At 37.3% G+C, this 22,201-nt stretch overlaps 1 protein-coding gene across 7 annotated transcripts; it reads left to right on the top strand.

Annotated features, from left to right (window-relative positions):
* The first annotated feature begins 154 nt into the window (after positions 1–154).
* On the top strand, positions 155–20,756 carry ZNF507 (zinc finger protein 507). 7 transcript variants are annotated; one of them, XM_071756786.1, is made up of 7 exons: positions 155–238; positions 2,709–4,840; positions 5,387–5,492; positions 10,942–11,056; positions 13,392–13,496; positions 16,620–16,754; positions 16,884–20,756. In XM_071756786.1, exons 2-7 carry the CDS (start codon positions 2,714–2,716, stop codon positions 17,245–17,247), a joined length of 2,952 nt encoding a protein of 983 aa, XP_071612887.1. In that variant the 5' UTR covers positions 155–238; positions 2,709–2,713; the 3' UTR covers positions 17,248–20,756. The 7 variants fall into 7 exon arrangements, with proteins under 7 accessions (XP_071612887.1, XP_071612892.1, XP_071612890.1 ...); XM_071756789.1 differs by having other exon boundaries at positions 217–351; XM_071756787.1 differs by lacking the exon at positions 155–238 and adding an exon at positions 247–347.
* The last annotated feature ends 1,445 nt before the right edge of the window (positions 20,757–22,201 follow it).

Raw genomic sequence — 22,201 nt, 5'->3', positions numbered from 1 at the left:
GTGTGTCAGGGGGACGGGGGAATGTCGGGGGGGCTGTGTCGAGGGGGCTGTGTTGGGGGGGGGGTCACGGTCAAATCCCCGCTTCGCCCAGAGCCGCCGCCGCCGTTCCCGCTCTCGTCTCCATGGCAACGGCGCGGAGGTGGCGGCGCGGCGGCGTCCACCCGCCGGTCACCTGATGCGAGCCCGCCAGTCACGTGATAGGGGCTCCATCGTCGCCATCTTGAAGCGGTGGCCGGAGGTGAGGGAAAAAAAAAATTATGTATTTTTTTCTTCTCCGTTAAAGCCCCGCTAAAACTCAAGGCGGGCGGCGCCGCCGGGGGCAGCGGGCGGCGGCGGTGGGGCGGCAGGCAGGTAGGGCGCTAGGCGCGGCGGCAGGCGGGCAGGCCCCGGGGGCGGCGCGCCGCTGCCCATGTGCAGAGCCGCGGGCGGCTGCAGCTCCCGGCGGAGCCTTCTCTGGGCCCAGGCCGCGGCCGCCTCCCTCTCCTCTCTTCCCCAACCTCATCCCATCTCACCTCAACGCCTCCCCGGCGGGAGCTGCTTCTTGCTCACCCTGTGGTGCCGGGCCCGCTGCCGGAAGGGCCGCCCCGGCGGCATCTGCGCGGTATAAAGCGGGGGCCGCCGGGGGAGTGGCGGCGGGGGCGGCCGACGGGGAGCGCAGAAGTCAGGGCGGGCTCGGGGGTCCCGTAAGAGAATGTCGCGGTTCCGCGGCCAGCGGTCTCCGAGCCGCGGGGTGGGCCGGGGCTCCACTGCTGGGAGCGCAGAGCTCCCGCCCGTGGAGTTTCCCTGCCCTCGGGGGCCGATCGGGCCGGGCCGGCCCCGCCGCGTTTGGCTCTTGTGCAGCGATTTGCTTTTTCGGGACCTGCAGGCATTTCACCGCCCGGGCGGGCTTTGGGCTGCTCTGGCTCTGGCTCTGCCCCGCGGGCCACTCCGCCAGCCCCGAACCCCGTGGTTTAATTCCTGTGCGGGCCGTGTCAGGGGTCTGTGCGGGCAGAGCCGCCTGCCAGGCTCAAGTTTTGTGTCACGGCATTGAATAACCCTTGTTCCGAGTGAAAACGGTGTCGTTAGTGAAATCCGGATGTTTGAGTACTTGTCTTATCGAGCCTGTAAAAGCCCAAGTTCTGCAGCAGTGAGCGCTAAACTTGTTCTGAACAAAGAATGACGCAACACGGGGTCCGTGGTGACACATCCTGTAACTTAGATCAGCTACAGGCGTCCCGAATCGATACATCCGGGGGTACCCTCTCTCTGTTGTCATTTTTGACACGGCAATAGTCTTGATGGTTCAGAACTGACAAATACTGCAGAATTTTCAACTTGAAAGTACTTAACTGTGGTGGGATATAAGGTGGGAATGATACTGACGTTGCTGATGGTGATAGTATCTGGTGGTGACCTGAACTGTAAGTTGAATGGCAAATAAAAGTGACCTGAGTAGTTCTGCTTAGAATTTTTCTGTAGTGGGAAGGAGACACTGCAGAACCTCCTCTCATATGTCTGTTCATTCTATTGCTGTATACAAGATCTGGAAGTAAAAAAGGGTGGATTTTCTGGGTCTTCAGTTCTGGAGGTTTTGGTTTGATCTGTGTCTCTTTCAAGCAAAAAATAAAAAATTAAAATAAAATCCCCATGAAAATGAAATGAAAATGAAATTAAATGTATCTCCTTGGGATACATTTTCAAGGACTGCTGATAAAAGAAATGTGGCATCTCTGTATTTCTGAGCTTTATATATAGTATATAAAAATACATATTGAGTATAAAATACATGAATGAATATATAGTGGAACTTGAATAGGTTATTTTTAGACTATTTTTTCACAAGTAAATGTCTCTGCAAGACTTTTTGTCCAGCTCCTCTACCCTTCACCCCACAGCTTTTCCCACATCACAAAGTATGTTTTCATGTAAATTTGTACATATTGGCTTCTAGTTTAACCTCCAACAGTACCGCATTATTGCCTGTGGTTTATGGTCAGATATGTTTAAAGGAAGTGTAAGGGGAAATAGTTACTGCCTCTAGCTTTCCCTCAAAACAGAAAAAAAATACTCTTTAAAACTTTCATGCCCATTGATTTTCCCTAAATTAAGGAATTCTATAAAAAACTACAATTAGTAGCTTTTGTAGAAAATTACATTTATAAGTATGACTTGACATCTGAATAATCTCCAATATAGTCATATGACAAGTACTAATTCAAATAAGTATACTAATTCAAATAATTATTTTCCTAACATTCCAAGGAAATAAATTGCTTGTTTTATAAATTAAGTTCGTTGAAAATTGTCATTTGCTTTAGGAGACATCAGTGTATCAGAGAAAGTATGTTAGGAATACACTGTCATATCATGGTTTTTAAACATAAATATGCCAATTACTATTATTTGGTATCTAGCATTCAAATATGAAGACCTTGTAAAGAAAAACACATCTGCAACAGTGCTAAACTTATCTTGTCCTTGTATAGCTTGGGGACAGGCTGGTATCGGGTCTCTTCAAGTTAATCTGTCTGGTTGTATTGAATAGCATCTATGCTATCCACTAAATGTCCTCATAATCTTGGCTATTTATATAGTAATTCTGAAAGGTTTTATTTAGTGGCATTAAGCATCCAAATTTACTAGAGGGAGAAATCCAAATAGAACTGGATTGTATTTTTATTATTGTGCATGTATAAATTGTAATTTTTTTATAAAACCCTTTCTTCTAGGTATTATGGAAGAAGGAAGCAGTGTTGCAGTATTGATGCCAGATATTGGGGAACAGGAAGCTGTGCTGATTTCTGAAACAGTCATTGGCCCAGCACTGCAGAACAGTGAAGATCAGAGAAAATGTAAAACTGATCCACTAATCCATGTTATCCAGAAACTAAGCAAAATAGTTGAAAGTGAGAAGTCACAAAGATGCCTTTTAATAGGGAAAAAACGTTCCCATCCTAATGCTGCTTCTGCACAGTCCTTTGATGCAGATGATCTTTGTGAAATCCCAGCTAAAGCAATTGAGCTATCTGTAATTGCTGCTAAAAAGAATGAAGAGTTACAAGCAGATTATTTTGTGACTGAATGTCTTCCACAAAGCAAAAAAAAGGTGACGTGCTACCAGTGTAGTCTATGTAAGTTTCTATCACCTTCTCTCTTAACGCTACAAGAACACATAAAACAACACGGGCAGAAAAATGAAGTGATATTAATGTGCTCAGAATGTCATTTTGCTTCCAAAAGCCAAGAAGAACTTGAATCACACTTCCAAAATCACCATGAGGATTATGGTAAAAATAACCTCCCGACAAAAGTGCAGCAATGTGTAAATGTTGCAAGTTCATTTTTGCAAGCACCTGTGGAAGGAAGTGTCAAGGCAGGCACTGATCAGACAGGAAATCCAGAATGTAAAGATGTAACTCCATCTACTCATACTCCTGAAGTGGGTGGGAGGAAGTGGTACACCTATGAGCAGTATGGCATGTACCGGTGCTTGATTTGTCGGTACACCTGTGGTCAGCAAAGAATGTTGAAAACACATGCTTGGAAACATGCAGGTGAGGTTGACTGCTCCTATCCTATCTTTGAGGAAGAAAATGAAACTACCAGCCTGTCTGAGACAGTTGTAACTCACACACCTCATACTGTGGATACAGTTGTTCTTTCTTTGGAAAATAATGAACTTGATATCCCTGGTGAACCTTCTCTTCAACTTCAGATTTGCAATTCTGAGCAACTATCATGTAAATCGCCTGTAGGAACAAATGTAAAAGAGGAAGAGATGCTGCATCAGTCTGTAGTGCATTCTCCCACTACAGAGGTTTTAGAGGAGACTGTATCAGATGCAGAACAGGATAATATGATAACAGATAGCCTACTTTCATCAGCACAGAAAATCATCAGTTGTAGTCCAAATAAAAAGGGTCACGTTAATGTAATAGTGGAGCGTTTGCCAGGTGCAGAAGAAAGTGTCTTGCAAAAGCCTTTCTTGATGAACACTGACATTGAAAGAGAAAAAAAATTAATCTCGGAAGAATCCCATGTTACCTGTGAAGAACCTGATGAAGTTTATCATTCAGATGAAATTCAAGAAGTAATAATAGGATGGAATAATACCGAGAAGAAAGATAATGAATTAAGCTCTAATAAAAACGTAGCAACTGATGAAAATGTGCCTCCTGCACGAAGAAGGACAAATTCTGAGTCTTTACGACTCCATTCATTAGCTGCAGAAGCTCTTGTTACAATGCCAACCAGAGCTGCAGAACTAACCAGGGCCAACTTCAGGGCTGTGACTGGAGAGGATGATGTGGACAGAGGTGCTGGACCGGGAGAAGCTGATAGCCAGTGTATGGCTCATTCTAAAGTGTCCTCCCTTAAGAGCCCTTCAGAGGAGTTCAGTGGCTTAAACCAAAGTGAATGTGCAATAGTTGAGATACAGAAAGAAAGGCCAGTGTTATCAGAAGCACCAATTAAAATGGGCATCAGTATGTCACTGCTCACTGTCATTGAAAAACTGAAGGAGAGGACAGATCAGAATGCTTCTGATGATGACATTCTGAAAGAATTACAAGACAACGCACAATGCCAAAATGCAAATGATGCAAATATTCCTGGGAGTAACCTAGTTGAATATATACCTAATGCAGATCGACCCTACCGCTGTCGCCTCTGCCACTACAGCAGTGGTAATAAGGGCTACATAAAGCAACACTTGAGAGTCCATCGTCAGAGGCAGCCATACCAGTGTCCTATCTGTGAACACATTGCTGACAATAGTAAGGATTTAGAGAGCCACATGATCAACCACTGCAAAACAAGAATGTATCAATGCAAGCAGTGTGAAGAATCCTTTCATTATAAGGTAAAGTTCACACTAGAGCAGGATAATGTACTTCTGCCATTTTTTATAATTGCTATTTTAAGCATTAGTGCTGGCTTGTTCTTTTATGCTCAGTTTAGTACTCATGAACAGAGAGCCACAGTATCTAGCTGTACAACTGGTGCAAATTTCCCATATTTACTGTTGTTTAGTCCTACTTAAAAATTGTACAGGCACGGTAGAAAAAGGCTCTCTCCTCTCCCCCCTCCCCCCCCCCCCTCCCCTTCCGCAAGTAGAAACAGGAATAAACTTCTTGAGTCACTTGCTATGGGAATGGAGGAAGATGAAAATTTATTTTCTAAATTAAACACATCATATAATCCTCTCAGTCAGTCTCATCAATGCTTTATCTTATTAATTAATGTGAATTACTTTGTTTTGTTTATAATAAGATTACCTGAGGGATAATCTGTATGTATGTTAACATACATTTTATAATGGTTGTCATTACAGCTTGAGTAACAGTGTCACAAGTGATTTGAATATTTCAACTGACCAGTTTATAAACATGGGAAATTGTTTTTTCAGAGCCAGCTGCGAAATCATGAAAGAGAACAACATAGTCTTCCAGATATCTTTTCAACAGCTACATCTAACAAACTAATAGTTTCCAACGAAGTAGATGAAAGAGAAGGTACTGTTTATCTTTACACTTGAATTACAAAATATCACACATAACATTACTTCTGTTTGTTATACTTGTCTAAGACTAATTTTAAGATCTCACTGGTGCTGAAATGTTTTCATGCCTGTTCATAACCTTAAATGTACTTTTGAGTGTGCAAAACTTAACACAGTCAGTTTTGAGATATCTTACTGACACTTATCGGTAGGTCTGACATTTTTAGCCCCTTTAATTGGACCTTATATTTTTTCTTATGAAGAACAACTGGTATGGAGTATAACCCTGACTTTTTAAGAAAATAATCTTTTTTTTCCTTCCTTCAGTAGCTACAGTATTCCCCCAGTCACCTACAGTTCACAAAATAAAGTCTTTTTGTAAACTCACTGTGCTAATATAGTTTGCTGTCAGCATATACATACCATACCATCCACTCTGTATTTAAAAATTTCTGTTCAGTTATGCAGTGTTCAAAATGAGGAATTTCTTTTAGCCCTTAAAAGGCAAACAAGGCATTCAAAAAATGCATGTATCTGTCATAGTTGCTAGGGTAACAGTAGGTATTGTTTAACTGTGTATCTGCTTATAATTTAATAGGGTTGTTTCTAAAAACAACAACAACCAAACCCTTGATGTGTTAAGGCAGTGAAATAGGGGGAAAATAGCCAAATTTTGAACTTTAGGAGAAAATGTGGTCTTAAAAACCTTCAAGTATCCTGGAGGCCCAATATTTATTATTGCCACTTGAATGTATCATCTTCTCTGGTGACCTAAAGTTTGTGAAAAGTTTTACAGCATTTTTCTTCTGAGGACAACAGTGTAATTAGTATTTTGCAATTTCATAGCACTATGGGAAAATACAAGTAATTCTGAACCTCTGAACAGCTGTGAGCTGAAGTGTTTCCATTTTGTGCACATAGCTCTTTTCTGTGCTAACAATGGTCTCTTGTTTATTTAAATAGCAAAATGTGCACTATAACAGAACTTAGATTGCAGTTGAAATTTCTGGGTTCTACTCTCACCTTTACAGCTGATCAGTGAGTGCGAAAGTAATCATTGGAACTGATGCAACCACTTGTGAAAAAAGGTATAAACCAGTATGAGCCAGGGTGGACACATTGAACCATTAATAATTTGTCCAAAGCAACATGGTGGATGTCAGAATAGAAGGAGATCCCTAACTCTTAACTTCTGTTCTCTTAGCTCATGCTGCCTCTTTTTCTGGCTTTCACTGTACAACTTAGAGAAACTTAAAAGTTAATTATCTTACCAGCCTCAGGTAGAATGACCCTTCCCAACTCCTTTTTGTTCTCATCAATGCAGAAGGCATTTGAATTCAGGAAACTTTCTTGTAGTGCTTATCACATCCCTAATACCTAAGCCTGAGAGAGCCATCTGAATGCAGGGACACAGGAAAAAGACAAGGGAGAGTCTGCTGGTAGTGAGAATATTCCCATTAAGTAGTGGGGTTTCCTCTTCAGAAGAGATATATATATTTTAATGGAAGTGATAGGAAATAAAATGTTTTTAGTTTAGCTGGTTACAGTATCTATGAACACAGTTTGGACTATGACTTCTGACAAAGTTTTGTTTATTTAAAACCAGTATTTTTAAAGATGTCACGATACAGGAATAACTACTTCACAGTTTCTGAAACGTGTCAGATTTTGGGAAATACTGTATTTTTTGAGCTAAACTCCAGATAAGGTAGCTGAAAATCAAGATGGCCACCTCCTTATAAAAATACTGTTTTTAAAGAAGGTGGCTGTGGATTTATATCCTGATCTTTACACTCTTGTAAGTTAACTCCCATGAAGAAAGAGCCTCTGTCTGAGAAAAATGTCTGCTTTCAATTTAATTACTTTAGAGATTTTTTTTGTTCTTATTTTTTTTGCTCACTATTGTCTTATAGGAGTGTTACATCCAACCATTTAAATTGATTGTTTACCCTATGTGAAATTTACTAATGGCTTGAATGAAAACAGTTTTCCTTTTAAACTTTTATTAACTCATACTGTGGAATACTTAAATTATTTCAGAACCAATTTATAATCAAATTGCAACATCACTGCAGTACAGCAATCTCTTGTCAAACAGATGTCATCCCTATAAAGCGACACAAAACAAAGAAGTTTATGGCGAAGCATCTGTTTATGTGAAAGATGCCTGAGCTGGAACAGTTTCATTTCTTGTTTATGAAATAGTTAGTCCTAAAAGTCTCTTTATTCCTCATGGTTGTACAATAAATTAAAAGTGAGCATTATGACACTGGATATGATCAGATTGTAAATGTCTAATAATGAAGGAATAGGGTAATAAGCAGCGTTACAAGAGCACCTGTTAGTGCTGCTAGAACAAAGATCTGTCATTTCCATGTTCACTTTTAAGAGAGCTGATATCCTCCATCCAGAAAGCAGAAAAGGCCCCAAACCCACAAGAAATAAAGCAGTTCAGGGGGTGGGAGACACAACAGTTATTTTGCAACAGCATGACATTATATGATGTATTATAATTTATGTGCATTTTGTTGAAGGAATAAATATAAAGTAGTGATTGCTAGAAATAATTGTTCCTAAGTGTGCTACTGGGTGGTTAGCCACTTATAGCTGTGCAATAGATAATATGTTTGCATAATGCTTTAAAAACCTCGTTAGATACTGTTTGTTTTAAGCTGTCTGCCTAATAAAATAACCAAATTTGTAACAGAAAACACATTTGGAAGCAGTTTATTCTAAAGCTGCACAGTTTTAGATGGAAAACCCATTCAAGTAGAGCATTCAAGAGCTTAACCTTCACACAACCCCTGCTCTCCCATAGATCTGTAGGGCAGTAAGTATTTTTGTATTCACTTAAGGTCTTCTGCATAAATAAATGTGCATTTGTAAAAGAATAATTGTAGAAATATAACTTCCAAAGTCTCCAAGTATTTATTATTGTTTTGATCATTTACAGTAAGAATTAGGACTTTTTAATGTATATTTGTAGGAAAAATTATATATTTTGGTTTAAGGTAGACTTACAAAAAGTGCATATTATATATTGCATATCTTTAAAGTCTCTACAAGAGTGAACACTGTCATGCTTTAAAGTAAAAAATATAAAATTATTTTTCTGTCATCTTGGTACACACAGAATTAGTCAAATTTTATGTCAGACTGTCTTTGTATTCAGATTGTTATTTTATTTTATGTAGCATATTATATTATGCAGAATAACCCTCTGAGGTTATCAGCCCTACCTAATTACTTTACATCTTGAGCCAAAAGTGATGAACTTTGGAGTGAAAGGTTAATTAGTGGTAATTTTCCCTCACTGTGTAAGTTAACTGTATGACTTTATCCCACAAAATAATATATCTACAAATTTTGGCTTTTTTTAGAAAAAACAATTCAGTGCTTACTGGAGGGGGTGGGGGAACAGAACAAAGTGAAAGGTTGAATTTCCATTTTGGGGGCCTCATTCTCTCTACTGGTTTATTCCACAATGTCTCCTTTAAATGAGAGTTTTACCATAAAGATTCTTAATTGTTACTTTGATAATGAAGAGATTCAGTCTGGGTTACTAAAGTCCAGCATCATCCAGAGAAAACTTGAGAACAAAATTACCTTTACAAAGTCCAAAGTCTGTTCAGTGTTTTGGTCCCAAGAGATGGGACTTCTGATTTCAAGATAAACTCTACAGTTCCTCCAGAGTTCATTCTGCTTTTCTCATTTCTTACTTAGCTAAAAATATTTGGAAGTGAGGAGGTGATAAGGGCAGGGCTTTCAGTTAGCTTTTTATTACTTTAAACTAAAAAGAAAGTTCACAGTATTTAGACCTAATCAGAGATGCATCTAAACTCCACTTTCCATCTTTTTGGACACTTATTTCAAATTTCAAACTTGCCTGTCTTTTCAAACTGCAGATCAGAACAGTGGCAGACAGATGCTCCTTTCACTGCTCTTGACCTTGACAAGCCTTTAATAATTCTTCAGGATTCAGAGTAGAAGGACCCAGTTTGAGAAATCAGAACTTAAATTTTTCAGGGAGTGGAGTTATATTTGTTTTCTGGAGGAGCTGAGAGGCCTGGGAAGTAAATCACTTGCTGCTATCAGAGTTCTTTAGGCAGTATCTACTAAAATCCATCCAGTTAATAATACACCCTTTTCTGATACACCTTGGATCTTCTGGTATATCCCCTGCACAAACTAATGATGTGTTTGTGCTGGAGAGGTGCTTCATATGAGCATCTTCTGAAGTCTGTTCTTGCAAGACTTGAGCTTTATTTTGTGTCCCACACATTTTTAATTGAAATGACTATTTATTTTGGTTTAGGCATGTGCTTTGTTAATGATCTCAGCCACCAGAGAAATTATTTGAGGTTCTCCATCAAAGCTTCTTCAAAGTCCACATACATAACTGAGAATAATGGCTTCAGCGTTCAGCCAGCTAATAAGAATTTGGTGTAAAGATGAAATAAACTTGAGCACCTTTCTTCCACTTGGAATAAAAAAAAAAAAGTAAAATTACTTAGGTTAGATGCAGAAAGAAAACCTAGATCCTAGTTTGATGTTTCCTTTAGGAGTAGTGCTGATTGAAACAGCTCTAGCCTTGGAGTTCCTTCATGTTTTTGCTGTTTCCTCATTCTAGGAGCACATGAGGGCTGCATGATGGGCTGGAATGGGAAAACAGCCTGCATAAAAAATACCATCCCTCTTCCCTAACGTGAATGTTTTAACCTAAATCAGTTCTATTATTCAGTGAGGGAGAAGGAAAAGAGCTGTTTGAGTCTACACACACCTCAGAAATACTCAAACTGTGCACTTGCAGGCACACATTTTCCTGTGTTCAATCAGTCATTAGCCATTGTCTCTGCAACCATTAATTTTTCAAGAGTCTCTTTGATTCTAGAAAGAAAAAACTATTTTTGCTACAATTGCATTTTAGTAATTTGGAGAAGTTCCAAATTAATTCTTAGCACATCTGGTCAGCATCTTTTTTATCATCTCAGATCCTTCTGAAATTGTGATTCTATACGGATGATAAAGAGGATTTAGATGCTTTGGGAGGCCTTTTGGTTTTCTTTCCTATGTTTGCCAGTTTGAAACTTGTCCTTTCTCAATGCTCATCTTTTCCTTTGATTTGATCCGTTCTGTGAAGCAGTGAAACAGCTGGGTTCAGCAGTTCCCACATCTTTTATCATCTTTTGCTGTAAATTGAATTTTAACTCAAATGCAGGAAAGGAAGTGTCCACAATAGAGAGGAAGAATGTGTCTTCACAAAATTTTAATAGTTCCAATAAGTAGCAGGGCAAATCCAGAATTATCCCTATGTGTGTTGCAAGTTTGCTCCAGATACTTTAAAAGTATTAACTATTTCTAGATATTTTAAAGTACTTCTTTAAAATGTTAAAACGTTGTGCTAAAAGTATAGTCTGAGAAGTCCTTAAACTCTTTAAAATAATGGATTTTGTTTCATATAGGAAGTAAATCCTCAGTTCAGAAACTGTACAGATGTGATGTATGTGACTACACAAGCACAACTTACGTTGGTGTACGGAATCACAGACGAATTCATAACTCTGATAAGCCATATAGGTAAGTGTCTCAAATAATGCTGCCTTATGCCATGTATCTGGTCTACTTATTTTAACTAAAAAGGCTCCATAATTGCTCATGCAATTTTGAAGATACTGTTAAATAAATTTACATAATTTTACCGCAAATTTGAAGGAGCCGCACTTGCTGATTGAGTCTATGTAATTAAGATTTACTAACTTTTCTCGGATGCATCTTTGCTTGCTTTTAGTTTGAATCACTCAGATGTGGAAAGGGAAATAATTACATCGTAATACTGAACTTTGGCCAAAAGTAATAATATATTTCTTGAGCACCTTGCATGCCTAAAAGTTCATTTTGTACTTGCTTTATTGCAAAATGTTTTCCATTGTCATATTGCTGCTTTGCACACCGGCTTTTACAGAGTATGGTAAAATTCTTCCCTTTGTCTTGTCACCAGTCCCCTCATATTTTTCACAGGTTTCAAATAATATTCAGTCACTTAGGATCAGATTTTCTAACTTTTGTGCAAAGGTGTCATATAGATTTACACAGAAACTTTGATCTCTGAAGTCATGTGTAATGCTGTAACTCAGGTCCCCAGCAGAAAAATAAATCATGCCTTTTTCTATTGATTGCTGTATAAATTCCCACAAATTCAATCTATGCTTACTCAGTGTGGATCTCTGTCCCTCTCTAGTGGCTAGAAAATAGATATGACTTAATAGGACTTTGAGCTAATAGAGTCCTACCATTTTAGTACAGATTCTGGAAAATCAACACCTTGAAATTCTGAGGTCAACCACAGACTTCCTCTTCTGGATAAACAAAATCAGAAGACCTGTTGCATTTTTATTGGGACATTATTATAATGACAGCCCATTAAACTAGCAAAAATTTGCAAGTTCTTTGCTCAGAGACCAAGTGTGGAGTATAGATAGATGTTTTTTTCCTCACCTTAGAATCTTCCCTATTGACATTTTTTATTTAGTGGGGTTGGAAAATCAGATACTGTAGAGTGTCTTGTATATGATAGTTTTCTGAACTGTTGCTAGTCAGCCTGTTTGATTTAGGAACCCTTGAAGATTTTCCACTGCTGAGACAGCCTGCTGCATACTAAATTTAAGCCTAATGGCCTGGCTTGCTTTTCTTATTTTTTCATGAACCTCTTAGACAAACCTGCAGACCTGGTAGAATACTTAACCCACAGCCTAAAATCTGTAAAGAACCAGTATTTGTGGTATTTCTCCAGAAACATGTAGTTCTCCTAGTACCAGATAGAAACCTACTATATTGCTGTCATTTTTATAGTTGTAAACATTTTTTGTTTGACAAAAATTGCTGAAAATGAAACTGTATAGCCTCCAGTGGTACATTTTTGTAGGTTTTGGTATCTTTGGATTTTAATACTGCACAATTAAGTCCTTTCAAAAACAAAATGTACAATCTCAAGTTAAGTATCCTGCAGTCTCAAACTGTTTCATACTATAGACCAGACATGAAAAATACTGAACATTTTCCATTTCAGAAAAATAAACCATTTAAGTAATAATAAATCTGCAGAGTTTTGGCTGAGCTTGGGAGTTCCTATTTCAGTATGTTACGTACAAGAAGCTTGTGTGGTAGTATATTGATATTTATGAGTTGTGTAGTATTTTGTTTCATACTTTATGAAATAAATCCACGGATGTAAATTTAGATTCTAACTGGTTTATATATTGTTTTTACAGAAAGATATTGTGACTGAAGTAAAAATTAAAAATTTAGATGGCATGATGTGACACAATGGTCCTTGAATGAAAAATATGAATCTAAATATGCTTGAATCAAATGTACTGATCTTGTGCTGACTTCTATTTCAAATACAGTGCTTTGCAACAGAGAGGGTTTATTACTAGATAGTTTTGCTTTTAAAATGTGAGAAGAAACATGGCTGCTGCATTATGTAAAACATTTATTCTTGAGGAACAAGACTCTTTCTAAATACATTATGTCCCCTATAGTTCTTATGGTCCTATTCAGCCTTTGCATAGCACATTCAGCCAACTTCCAAGAGAAGCTGCAACTCTTCAAGTACATCTGCATCTCCCTATACTTCATGACACTTACTGACTTCAGTAGAGGTACACAACACAGGTGCCAGGAAGGAACACAGTCCATATGCCTCCTGCTTCTTGCTCAAACATGGGAGCTTTTTCAGGCTTCAAAAGATTCTCCCAGTCCAAAAATTGAAAGTTAACTTGGACTTCTGTAAAATATCACTAGTTTTCAACTGCAGTCTATCCAGACACTTTGCTTTCTCATAGATTTTTTTTTTCTGGAATAGTGCTAGCAGTTACTTGTCAGATTAGTTTATTTGTTATTGTCTCTTTAGATGTCGAGTATGTGACTTCGCCACCACAAATATGAATAGCTTGAAATGCCATATGAGGCGCCACCCCCAGGAGCATCAGGCAGTGCAGCTAATGGAACAGTACAAGTATGTAACAGTTCTAATTTGGCAAAAAGCTGTGATAGTAGTGATTTTGTTGTGTTAAGATACAAAGAAGAGTTCAGATTCTATTATTTCCCCCACGCCCTAGATTAATTCCTTATTCCAGTGACTTTTTGTTTGTTTTTTTGAGAGGAAGAGATTTGGTGTGGCATTCCCAGATGATGTTTGTGCTAGCTTATTAAACATGTCCATGGCCTCCCTTCAGATTTATTTTTTTTTCCAGAATTGGGTGGTTGCACATGAACTGCCTATTGTAAGTAGCATGTCTGGAATTGTTTGGGAGAATGCATGAGCTAAAACCATGCCAGGGGCACTGCTAACATTTAACATTATAGCTTGTTAAATGCCAGTACTCAGGAATGTACTTTGGCTTTGTTTAATATTCTAGTGTAGGCACAGTCTTTGCATATACATGTTAGTTAGAATCCAGATTGGCATCACGTCGCCTTAGTTAAGAATTAGAATGCCTGGTCATTACATTTAAGTGATGAGTGTCCTTTATAGTCTGTGTACAGATACGCATTTTATATATATTCTATGTATATATTTATAATGAAAGTTGGCACAAATATGTGCAGTTTTTTCCTACTGATTTGAAACAACAACAAAAAACTGGGAAAGAATATCAGTAATATTCTGAATATTACTTAGTGCAAGATTTTAAGGTCAATACAATGAATCCAAATAAAGCACATTCACATAAGGTTTCTTCTAAAGAAAACCTGCTTCCACAATTTCCAGCTCCTGCATTTTTCCCCAAAAACATTCCTAGTAGCTTTAAGTTCTTTTTGCTCTGCTGTCCTACTTCATGCAATATTGCTGAGTGCTCTTAGTATTACCCAGGATTACTGAAAACCCCCACACTTTGGTCTCTGTATCCCCAAGGAAACAGTCTATCAAGAGCCACAAGATAATTGGTTCCTCAGTAGATCAGTTTAGTAAACACTCAAACAGTAAAGTTTAATAATTCAACATAGTTCAACCAGTAGGGCAAATCATACTACAGAACTGAAAGGGTTCTGCTACTAAGCTCAATGCTAAATAATTTTGTTTCTCTGGAAATGTCTTGTACATACTGTAACTATACATTAGGTATGTGATCATAAGGTGCAGTGCATCAGGCTAAAAGCTGCTAAGTTTCTGTTTTTGATTTGAGACAACAGCATTTGTTCATGATACTGTTCTCAGCAAATTAGATTGGATTCATAAATCACCTGAGTAAATTAACGCATTTTAAAAAATGAGACTATAATTAAAAGGGGATAAAAACAATCACTGAACTGTTGCTTCATTCACTGTATTACCAACCCACTGACCAGGCTGTGTTAGTGGTGCACAAAAGTCATTTATATAGTAAGACTAGTGGAATATATATGATTTTTTGATCTTAGTGATTTGTAAAAAAAAAAAAATTGGTCTAATTTCATCTATAAATTACCTATAAGGTCTGCCTTTTATTTTATTTTTAATGATGCCATTATTTTGTAACAGCCCTATTAGAAATTCTAAGATTCTCAACCTGAGAGTGAACATGCCTGTATCTGAAAGGATCTGTTTTCTTCATAAGGCTTCAAATTAGAAGGAAAAGAGAAAAATAGGATAGTACATTCTAAATCAAACAATAGAGCAAAGTGAGCTAGAAGCACATGCCTGTTGTTCCCCAGCTGGAGAGAATTATCTTGCTACATAAGCAAGGTAATGTACTATGCCTTCACCTAACTTGAGATTTTTGCTGTTCTATATGGTTGTCTTCTGAGCAGAAATAATTTCCTGTGTATGATTATTTGCAAGGCATTTAAGGACTATATCCTACTATCATTAAGAAAAGAGGTAAAACCTTACTGAATTGCAGTGTATGAGACAGTTTTATGTATGGGTTTTAGTGTTCCCAGGTTATATTTCTGAAGAAGTCTTAAAAAATGTAAAAAACCTTACTAGTAGTCATTTTAACAGACTCATTACAGTGTAACATATCGGGACCAAACTGTTTTAGCAGAAAACATCTTACTCTCATTGAGGAATGAGATAAGACTGAGATGTGTTCCTATCTGTACTTTATTGGAACAAGGTCACCTTTGATTGATCCTGGTCTTTTCCATTTGACTTGAGAAACTGAAGACTTCCAGAGCAGCACATAGCTTAGCAAAGCAGTTTCCTCATTCAAAAGACAAAGAGCTACATCATCTTTGCCACGAGTACTCTTCTGCTCTGGCTTATCACTCATCTCCTTCATGCTGTCATGACTAATTTATCATCTTGGAAAACACTTGTAAAAAAGCTGTCTCTGTTGTGTGTTTGCGTATGAAAAAATGCCCTAGGGGAGTTTGATCAGTCTTGGGTTATTTGTGTCCGTAAATATACACTACATCTCTGTGTAAATAGGATTTATTCTTCTGGGTTTTGTTCTTTACTGTGCAAGGCTGTGTTTTATAGGGAAATAGAAAATTTAGTCCTCTGGTACCTGAGCTGATGGAAAACTATGGACAAAATTGTCACCTGTCTGAATCTTGATCTGTAAATATATTCAAAGCCTGACTGGACACTGTCCTTAGCAATGTGCTGTAGCAGGTGGGTTGGACGTGGTGATCTCAAAATGTCCCTTCCAACTTCAACAGTTCTGTGATCCTTAAATAAACCAATATATGCTTCAGTAGGAAAGACTTCTGTTTGTTCATTTAAAATTATCAGTGCCAGTAACACAGCTCCTGCTTGACTCAGGGCAACAGCAAAGAGAACTCACTACCTACTTGCCAGATACCACACCAATGTACTCCACATTTCTGCTGTCATCAGAACTATTGCATTTTTGTGGTATTTAAACAGTTTTAACAGGCCAATCAGATAAGATTTTAACTCAGTTGTTTAAGAAGTCTGAAAGAAGCAAGATGAAAAATTCTTACACCCTAGAAACAATATTTTGTAAATTGCTCAGGATGAAACTTTGCAAATTAACTTGACCTTATTGCAAAAATGTAAAGGGAGAGCAAGAAGAGGACTCATGTGTATCTCTGTTTACCCAACCTTTTGGAAGAACTAATCCAATACTCAACTAATACAATTTAACGCCTAAAGGTTTCTCTTTTTCCTTCTCCACCTCTTTTTTACTAGGTGTTCTCTCTGTGGATATGTGTGTAGCCATCCCCCATCCTTGAAGTCCCACATGTGGAAACATGCAAGTGACCAAAATTATAACTATGAACAAGTGAACAAGGCTATTAATGATGCAATTTCACAAAGCAGCAGGTACGTCTGATTTAGTTTCAAGTCCTGTCATCTAGAATTTTCAAAGGACCACACTAATTCAAAATAAAGTTCCTGTCAAAAAGCAATAACTGCCTATTTTGATATTTGTTTTGTTTCTTATTATTTTAGGTTTCAAGGACAGCTTCCTGACAAAACCTTATTAGAAGGCACAGATGAAAGTACAGTACCTATACTAGGAAATTCCGACAACTTGCTCTCTTTTACAGAGTCTACTAACCAGACTACAAATGAAATTTCAGGTTCTGATGAAAATGAAAAACCTAGCTTGATGAATACCTCATGCAATTTAGAAAAGAACTCTGCTCTACCCCATCTTGGCACAGAATACTGTGTTCTTCTCTTCTGCTGCTGCATTTGTGGTTTTGAGTCTACCAACAAAGAAAATCTGCTGGATCATATGAAAGAACATGAAGGTGAAATAATAAACATCATTTTAAATAAGGATCACAGCACAATTCAGAGTACAAACTAAGTGAAGCAGTAAGCTAAAGACAGGGTTTCCTAGAGTTAATTTTTTTCTATCTTTGCTAGTCTTTGCCTGAGAAACTTACTAAAGAGAATTGCAAGCAAAACTTGATTTCCCATTCTGAGTTCTTGTTTCAGTAGGAGTACAGTATTTTAACCAAGGACTGATCAGTCACTTAAGAGATAAATATAAGGAGTGGAAAATAAAATGATCCATTGTAACCTCTTATTTCTCTATATGGTGCCAAGAATTTAGGATTGTTGGAGGTTTTTCCTTTAACTGTCAGGTACTAGTCAGTAGTATGTCATTAGTACAGTATGTTAAAACTCAAAGGTATGAAAGCTTTGTCTCAACTGAAAAGCTTTTTTCTTCCTCCCTCTTCATTGTTCTCCAAGTACTGCAGCAAAGAACATTTTTGCCCTCTTGTTTGAAACTGGCAATAGACCAGATAAAAATTTTACCCTATGATCTTATAAACCCCATTGCCTGGATTCTGGAAGGTAGGGAAAGGAGAGGTAGGAGAGGGCATGTGTGTGCTTGCATAGACATTTCATTTTTCCCAATATATTTCTAAGGCCTTACAAACTCCAAGTTTCCCTTTAACAAAAATCTGCTCTCTCTTCTAATAACCATTTTTCTGACTGGATCCTTACTAAAAAACCTGCTATCTTTTGAATTTATAGTATGTAAAAGATCCACACAACAGAATGACCTGCTGTTTCTTGATGGTTTTCATTCAATGGAACTATTTAAAAAAAAAAAAAAAAAAAAGGCAACTCATCATGTCACTTTTAATTTGTGATTACATTGCAGATGGTATGAGCAATGTTTCTTAATGAGAACAAGATATTAACAATAACTGCCACAAAGATACATAGATTAAACATAGAGATTCCTAAAGATGTAGATAAGCATAAAGTGGGATTTTAAGAAACACCTACATTCTTTGGAGTTCTTTGAAATCCCAGTGGCTGTCTAAAATTTCTCTTTTTTCTGGCAGAGCTGTAACTGTAGAAATAATTAACTGAAAGAGTAACCTTCCTGTAGAAAATTATTTTTTTAAAAAGCAAGCAATATTTTAAGCCAAAACTGTATCTGGACACATCTAGAATGAATTTCCCTAGCGCATATAATGGATTCATTAAGAGAAAAAAGGATTTCTTTGTTTTCCAAGAAACATAGAAATTGCTCCTTTTTAAAGCCTTTACCTTCTAAAGTTCCAGTGCTTTTCTTGTTTGTTTTTGTTTCACTGTTACAGCAGTTTGCAGTAAAAGATATTATCAGCTTGGAGCATTATTATACTGGCTAATTACCTGGCAGCTTTGTTGGGATTATTTATAAAGTTTGCTACTTAAATTGTTTTAAATATATGCTTTAATCTCATGAAGTAGTAGCACTTCCAAAGAAGGCCTTCAGTAGACAGATTTAAATTTTAGTTTTAGCACTTAATTCTGTTTTTAATGAATGCCAGATGCACAGAAGCATGCCTAGTTCCTGACATGGGGATGCAGTTACTTGATTTTTGGTAGCTCATTACTTTAAAAATTACTTACTCTTTAGAAAAACAGTATTTTATGGTTACTTTATTTGTACATTTCTGCTAGCAGAAATAAGCTACAACTGCAAATCTAACAAGGTGGCACATGTAGTGAGCAGTCTGTTGTGCTGTCACTGACTAGAGGTGACAAACAGTGGAAGAAAACAAGTCTTGTTACGACTTCATGAAGCAGCACAAAATTAGAGACTAAGGTAAAGGCATTAAGATTCCAAGAACAGTTGATGATTTTTGTATTCAAGTTATTTCCTCAATTCATCTTGTTCTGTTGGATTAAATATCTATTATTTTGTTTAGAAATTAGAAGGAAATACACATTTTACTTTAAAAATTGGTCAGGATATAATGTGACAAATATTTGGGATTTTAAATACATATATGAACAAAGTATACATTATTTTCAGTTACAAGTTATTTTTCTTGGAAAAACATTTATTAATATGATCTGAAATTCAATTAGAGATGGTAAACTTCTAACGGGATATTCATGCTGTCTTATTGACACAAATATTTTCTCTTCATTATAGAAATAATGTGAAAATCATACAGTATGTGGAATACATCTCAGCTTTCTCATTCTGAAATCCCATTTGTTGAAAAAATATGTACAATGGGATGTGTAGTAATGCTAAACTACCAGTCAATATTCACAGGAACAATATTTTGCAGTGGGGTTATCTTTGTGTAAAGGGTTGATTATTTTAAAGTTGCTCACCTAGTGAAAGATAAAAAGGTGACAAACTTGCATTCGTAAGCTAAGGACGAGATGGCACTGAATCAAGACCTAAAAAGTAAGATACCTTGAACTGAAATTTAGAGTTTTGGTGTATTTTGCAATCCACACTTGAGCACTGAGCATGATGCACCAGGACTCAGAGTAATGGGATTGCTAAGCAGAATGCATCTATTCATGGTTCTTCCTTTCCATCTTGGTGCTTTTTTCTTTTTGACAGTGTGTTCCTATAAAACCATTATCAGTCCTAACAAATGTCAACAAATAATTCCCATATGCATAGAGACTTACTTTTTCTTACTGTCTCCAGTGCTCCTTGCCATTAGTTACCCATTCACAGTTCCCATGGACTTTATCAGTTCTTCATGTGAAGTAATTATAGACTTAGTTTTTCTGAAAGCAAATTATTCCTCAGGTTATCTGCTTTTGAAAGCATATGGCTGGCTTGGTTGCATGTTATGTTGAAGGTTTTAAAGTACATTTCAAAGTCACCAACACTGGCATCCTTGCTCTAAGATTTTAAAGTGTTTTCAGATCTTTAGTCACACTGATCAGCCATTCACTTGCCATTTGTTTAACTTAAGATTTTATTCTGTGATATGAACCGTAACTTGCAGCTTTGTTTTAAATACCTATGCTAAAGAGAAAACTTCATTTGCATTAGACTATGCTGATACATAGGTGCATATTTCATTTATGCTTGGCCTGGAAAAAGAGTGGGATTCAGTCAAAGTTATTGTATTTTCCTCTTTCAGAAGCACTTATTTAATCATTTTTTAAAATGTACAGTTGGTGCTCAAAGTTAACATTTGTTAAGATATATTTAATAGAAATTGACATTTGCATTTGATATTCATCAACATGGGTACACCTATTTTTTTAAGAAGAGGTATTGTAACACTATGGCACTGCTTTTATAGCCAAAGTATAAAACATTTAGAAAACTGACATGTAAAGACTGCAATTAATTCTGATACTGTATCTTATTAAATAGGATTACTTTCGTTTTATAAAATTATCCAGCACATTAAGCTGCATGCCTTAAGCTCTCTCTAGGATTGTGTTCCTGATAGACAACTGTTTGGAACTATGAAACAAAGTCTGTAGTACTTCTTTAACTACCTTCTGAAATACTGTACAATGTTAGAATAATTTATTTTGCTTTACAGGAATTTGTCACATATTGACTTTAATATTGTATTTTGGTAATAAACTTTTTTTTTAAAACACATTAGTCATATTTATTTCACCTGCATGAAATATGAACATGGAAAAGTCAAACACTAAACCAGTTTTTAGAGATGGAAATCTGTTTAAATCAAAAAGTATATGAAATATGCTACTGCTGTTTCTCTTATGTCAAGTTATTACAGTTTTAATACTGTTAATACAAGTTCTATAAAAGTAACTGTAGTCCTGAATCATGAGACTATTAGGTCAAAACACCTGTAAGCCTGCATACAGTGTGATGGGAGAGTGCTGCAGGACAACTGCAGTTTCAAAATTCAGTGAAGCAAGTGGGATTTTTTTCCCCCGAATTTAAAAAATGCCTTATGCAGCGTTTTTCCAGGTAAGTGACTGACACGTTTATTCATCAGATGTCCATCAGACATACCTTAGAACCTAATTTTAAAAACAGCATATTCCTTGGTCTTAGTGGAGCTTTTCTTCCACAGCACAGAAAAAACCCGTGTATAACTCTGTTACTGCTGGTGGCCAAGAAGAGAAAAAAGAAAGTATAGCCTGACTACCCATTGCTTGTATTACCATGTTTTATATTTACATAAACAGATGATTTTGTTTCATTTAATTGTTACTCTTACAGCCCTGAGCAAAATACTTTGAAGTAAAACAAGTTGGAACTAAAAATGGGTTTAGATGTAATGCTAGAGAATGCCGTGTTGTGCCATTTTTTCATTTTCTCTAGTGCAAAACATGGGTTAAGTCTTTGTATTAGGACATGGCATTCAAGTATTAGCCTGTTCACTGGGCTAAAATACCTTGCTCACTTCAGCTTAATAAAGGAGACGAGCCTCATTAGAAGGTGCTTTCCCCCCTAAATAACCTGGTTGTGTGATCCAACAGGTATCCCAAGACAGCTCATCTGATGTCTGACCAGACACCTGCACTTCTGCTGCCTGACTCAAAGTGGGGTTTCCACTGCTGCCAGTGGAAAGGGCACTGTGCACAGTAGTGATCATGGCAGCTTTTGCAGAAATGGGGCAGGATACAGAGCTTCTTGGGACAGAGCTGTACTGACTTCGTGTTGGATAACTGTAACACTCATGGGAATCAGGAGAAAATGGGTTAGAGCCCTGCATACAGTGGGATTTGTAATTTTTGGCAAGTATTTAAGGTCAGAACTGCAGGAAATTAATGTATCATGCTACTGGGGTTTTTGCGTTTTTTTTCAGTCACTTCTAGGTATATTTTGGAAAGAGGTTGTCATACTGAGCCACTTGGAAAGTGAAACACCATTAATACTTAATTGACTTAATATTAGCTATGCAAAAAACCCATCAAGATGCTTTTGCCAAAAAAGCAAAACCTCAGGCACCCAACAAACTTTAGAAGTTGAAAAAAGAGAGAACCTGGAAATTCGACATGCTCGCTGAACAGCTGAAAGATTGTAGGTTTAGACTCAACACTTCGGCAGAATTTGTGCTTCTGGT

Source organism: Heliangelus exortis, chromosome 13, assembly GCF_036169615.1.
Source record: "Heliangelus exortis chromosome 13, bHelExo1.hap1, whole genome shotgun sequence".
Classification (NCBI taxonomy): Eukaryota; Metazoa; Chordata; class Aves; order Apodiformes; family Trochilidae; genus Heliangelus; species Heliangelus exortis.
Note: the sequence above shows the minus strand (reverse complement) of the source record. Positions and strands in the feature narration are given on the sequence as shown.